The sequence below is a fragment of the Echinops telfairi genome, unplaced genomic scaffold (assembly GCF_000313985.2).
Source record: "Echinops telfairi isolate 266 unplaced genomic scaffold, ASM31398v2 ScPeMD7_7467;HRSCAF=8505_1, whole genome shotgun sequence".
Taxonomy (NCBI): Eukaryota; Metazoa; Chordata; class Mammalia; order Afrosoricida; family Tenrecidae; genus Echinops; species Echinops telfairi.
Window position 1 is genome coordinate 25,942,479 of NW_022111368.1, and position 5,035 is coordinate 25,947,513.

Here is a 5,035-nt window from a genome sequence, read left to right on the forward strand (position 1 = left end):
AGGAAAGGGATAGCGGGGAAGGAGGGGAAAAAATGAGAAGCTGATACCAGGGGCTTAAGTGGACAGCAAATGTTTTGAGAATGATGAGGGCAATGAATGTACAAATGTGCTTCCCAAAATTGATGTTTGTATAGATTGTGATAAGAGTTGTATGTGCCCCTAATAAAATGATTTAAAAAATTATAGCAAGCTATTGAGTGAGTAGGGAGCAGGGAGGGAGGGGGAAAAATGAGGAGCTGATACCAGGGGCTTAAGTGGACAGCAAATGTTTTGAGAATGATGAGGGCAATGAATGTACAAATGTGCTTCCCAAAATTGATGTATGTATAGATTGTGATAAGAGTTGTATGTGCCCCTAATAAAATGATTTAAAAAATTATAGCAAGCTATTCAGTCAGTAGACTAGGGCAGAAACTCATTTCACAATGACAAATTTATAACAGAAGATTCATCATTACAAAAAAAAAATAGATTCATCATTATTTAATTTTTTCTAATGGAAACATAATATGTAAATATATAGTTAACTTAAAATGTTATGACGCCCTTCTTTTTCTTTTTATCAAAACCAAGGCAAAATATCAAACTAGATGCTTTGTTTCTATCCCCACAAACACTTGAGTCAGAAGTGTCTTTAAATTTCTCTCAAGGCTTCTGCTTAGAACTTGTGGAAAGTTTTATTCTGATCACAATAAATATATGTGAAATGTATCGTAATTGATTTTCATAATGCCGATAACTAAGTGTCGGGGGTGTTGTTTCGTTTGTTGCTCAGGTGGAAGTAGAGTGGGAAAGGATGTGCTCTGCTCTAATTTGCCTGATGAGTCAAGATTGGCAAAAGGAGAGTTGAGGGAGATCCAGCCTACAGCCTTCATTTGGAGTTTGGCAGTGTTTACAACAAATGATAGCAACGCAGGCAATATTTCCCCCTGGGCTTCATGTGAATTCTTCCCTCAGGTACTTCCAGGGGCTCGCACCCTTTCACCCACATGATGAACCCTCACCTGCACCCTCGTCTGTACCATGGGTGCTACGGAGACATCATGACGATGGACACTTCCGGGGCCTCCTGTGGTTTAGACAGGTTGCTTCACTGTGGTGAGTGAGAAGTAAAGCCAAGGCTTTGCTTCCCCCCTTTCATCATTTCCAGATTCCCTCTCAGGAAGGAGCTTTTGAAAAACATAATTATGGTTATAATGATGATACCAAATTAAACATTAGGGGGAAAAAGAACTCTTGCATCATTACAAACAAAATCATCCAGCCACCCCCCGGACCAAAAAAAACTGCTTTAAAATTTTCCCCAGTCTTTCCAATTCTTGTCCAGATCTATGTTATTTCTATGTATTGAAATCATGGGTTAAATAAAAATATTATATCCTAGCTTTGATTTTGGTTGTTGTTACTTAATGTTACAGCATGAGAATTTTAAGGAAGCTTAGAACATGCCCATTGTATTTTATTTCTCATTTGTAATCTTGCTCCAAATCTTCTTTATTACATATGATCTTCAAGAACAAGGCAACAATCCTTGGAATGATTAGAACAAACTTCAAAATTGCAGCAAAGTTCTTTGTTCGTTTTATAATGTCAGAACTGGTAGCAATCACAAAGGTCCCATCCAATCTTCTCATCTCATCCCCTCAATTTATAGCTAAAAACACCAAGGCTCACAGGGAGGGAGACAGCCCGCTCCAAGCGCTCATAGTGGCAGTGCTGGACGAAACTCCAGCTTGGCTTACCTATAGACCCAGAGTCTCCCCAGTGCACTCATGCGACCAAACGGAGGAGAGAGAGAGAGAGAGAGAGAGAGAAATAGCACCCATCTGTGGTTGTGGATCAGTTTGGCGTCTGTCACCAGAGTCAAAAGAATGCCTTGAAAATGTGGTCCCAACCCAAGGGAAGTGGTCAGGGGCTATGACTAATTTATATTTTGGGGAAAAAAATAATCATCTGGGATAGAGGAAACACAGTTTTGTTTTTATTGACTTCAGGGATCCGTGGGTCTGAAATGTTTGCGGAGATGGATTTGCGGGCCATGAAGCCTTACCAAACTATGATCAAAGAAGTTGGGCAGAGGCACTGCGTGGACCCAGCCCTGATTGCAGCCATCATCTCGAGAGAGAGCCACGGTGGAGCTGTCCTGGAAAACGGCTGGGATCATCATGGACTTAAATTTGGCTTGATGCAGGTACCCCACTGTTGTTGTTGTGAGGTGCCCTTGAGTCCGTTCTGACCCATAGTGACCCTGTGCACATCAGAACGAAAGCTTGCAACGCCCTGCATCACCCTCACAATCGTTGCTATGTTTGCGCCCTGCTATTGTTGCAGCCACTGCGCCAATCCATCTCATGGAGGGCCTTCCTCTTTTTTTGCTGCCCCTACATGACCAATCATGATGTCCTTCTCCAGGGTCTGATCTCACCTAACATGTCCCAAGTATGTATCTCATCATCCTTGCCTGTAAAGAACACTCTGGCCATGCTTCTTCCAAGAGAGATTTGTCTGTCCATTTGGCAGTCCATGGTACTTTCAATGATCTTCACCAGCACCACAATTTAAACATATCGATCCTTCTTCAGTCTTCCTTATTCAATGTTCAACTCTCACCTGCACATGAGGTGATTGAAAATGCCATAAATTGGGCCAGGCACACCGTAGTCCTCAAAGTAATCACCTTACTTTTCAAGGTACTTAGCTAGAGACTTTTAATCAATCCTACTTCATCCTTTGTTTTTCTCTTTTGCTAAATTAAAACTAGGTTAAAAAGCCACTTGCAGTGCCGAAGGTGCTTCTGCATCATTTGTTCTGTGATTGCACTAGCAACGCCTTGGTCTTTTAGTCAAGGTTTATCAGCTATTGGATATTGTCAATAAATTATTTTGAGTTTCATATCTATAATTCTGAAATAAAATTATCTAGGGGTCTTCTAGGTTCATGAAATAGTTCATGTCAACCACAATACACCTCTTCAGGCAAACAGAGGAAGGACATTCACATTATCTGGGTATTTGCTTGTAGGGTCTATTTAAAATTGTTTGTTGAAACCCATGTTTCTAGCAATCCCAGATAGAAATAAAAAATTTACCTGAACTAGTTGGATGATTGGTTTTGATTGCAAGTACCTAGACTCCCTTGTGTGCCCATTATTTGTTTTTAAACACCTTTTTCATGTGGTGGCTGTTGGAGGGTACCGTTGAGTTGATTCTAATTCATAGGGACCCCGAGCGACGGAGTGGAGCTGCCCCCAGAGGGTTTTCTTGGCTGTGACCCTTACACAAACAGACCCCCAGCTCTTTCTCCCACAAGCCACTGGCTGGGCTTGAATCATCAACCTTTTAACTCACAGCCGAGGCTTCACTCGTGTCTTTAGGACTCCTTTTTTCATATTCACATATATATTCGAGGGGCTTCCAAAGGTGTGTGAGAAGATAGTGGGATTTCCCCCAAGCTTTGTGAAGCTCCCTGGTATATAAGTACAGAGTAACTCGAAGACTTCACCACACTGTGCCATCTGTACTCCACACCCTCGCTTTGCTTCCGACTCTCTTCTCTGTGGAGGAAAGGAGAGGGGCCTTGACTCTCTGAGGAGAGAGGAAAGAGGAAACGGAGCAAACTGGGAGCAATACGGAAACTGTGCTGCCTCATCCAGACGTTGACATTACTATTTGAATTTTCTAGCTTGATAAGAAAATTCACCACCCGGTTGGTGCCTGGGACAGCAAAGAACATCTTTTGCAGGCTGTTGGGCTTCTAGCAGAGAAAATTAAGACAATTCAGCAAAGATTCCCCAAGTGGAGTGTGGCTCAACACCTCAAAGGTAGGTAATGCCTCGTTGAAATGAAAAGTGAATGAAACTTTGAAAGCCAGGTGTGGCTGGGCCTTTCTGTGAGTGCTCCCACTGGTGGCCCACTGGTCGGGGAGGAGCTGTGGAAAGACTGCATTTGTACTGTCTGACTGAGTTACTATGAATGGCCTTCCTTCCCTAACTTGCATTTCTGCTTTTGTAAGATGTGAAGGTTCTTAATGTCTCTCCGTGGTTGGCAAACCATTGAGTGATATCTTAAGAATCAATGAGCCAGTTTAAAAGAATATGTTTTACCTTCCCCTGGAAGGTGTTTTCCTAGTACAGGAAACTATTAATCACTTCAGGATACATAGTGCCTCTCTCCTTCCACGCTTTAAAAATATTAATTTAGAATAGTTTCTTTTCTATTTCTAGGTTCTTGTGGTTAGAGTTTAGGACCAGGGCTTGGTTCTTGTAGATTATGTGTCTAGTAACCACACAAAGATACGCACCCGAATCGTGGGGACCACTATGCATCCCATACTCAGTGTGGCTCTAATTCTGCACCATGGCAGGTGTTAAAGAAACATCCATCGAGTGAGTGAATGTTTGCACAAAGCTCCGAGTGCTGAATTATTAGAGAATATTAAGCATCCTCAGATTTAGAACCTAATTCTTCCAAGTCTGGACTATATAAGAAGACAATATGACCGCTAGAAAGAAGAGCAAAGTCTTAAAGAAGAGAGAGAGAAAGCTGAGATTCTCCCGCTGATGCTTGGGGTACATGCTCTGTCCAGGGTGAAGGGAGAAGGGGAGCAGGACACCGGGACTGCCTGCCTGGAGGGCTGACATCCCAGAAAGGCTCGCATCTTATCTCTGCTGCACATCCGCACTGGGATCTAAACTATGTGTCTCCTTGTAGGAGGTCTTTGGGCCTATAAGTCAGGAACCGACTCCATTGGCAACCCTGTGGACACAGAGACTGACTTCGCCGATGATCTTCTTGCCCGAGCTAAATTCTATAAAAGACATGGCTTTTAGGAAAAGCTATGCAAGTGGATCGGATGGGCAGGGTGCTCAGACAGCCTCTCCTGTCAGGGGGGCTTGATGAGAGCATGTTCAATCTGACGTGGACAAAGGAGTGGTTGCAAATTTGAGGGGGAAAAAATTTATTCACCAATTTTCTTCATGAAAATAAGCATTGACAAAAAGAATGAAGAGAAATTCACCCAGTTTTTTTATATTGAT

The 5,035-nt window shown here is 42.6% G+C and overlaps 1 protein-coding gene across 1 annotated transcript in view; it reads left to right on the top strand.

Moving 5' to 3' along the window:
* The window catches only part of LYG2 (lysozyme g2), a 6,863-nt gene extending 2,035 nt beyond the window's left edge, over nt 1–4,828 (top strand). Inside the window, exons 2-5 of the mRNA XM_045283827.1 lie at nt 958–1,098; nt 1,995–2,191; nt 3,682–3,820; nt 4,710–4,828. Coding sequence (XP_045139762.1) covers nt 958–1,098; nt 1,995–2,191; nt 3,682–3,820; nt 4,710–4,828 — 596 coding nt within the window. The remainder of the gene's footprint in view (nt 1–957; nt 1,099–1,994; nt 2,192–3,681; nt 3,821–4,709) is intronic.
* The last annotated feature ends 207 nt before the right edge of the window (nt 4,829–5,035 follow it).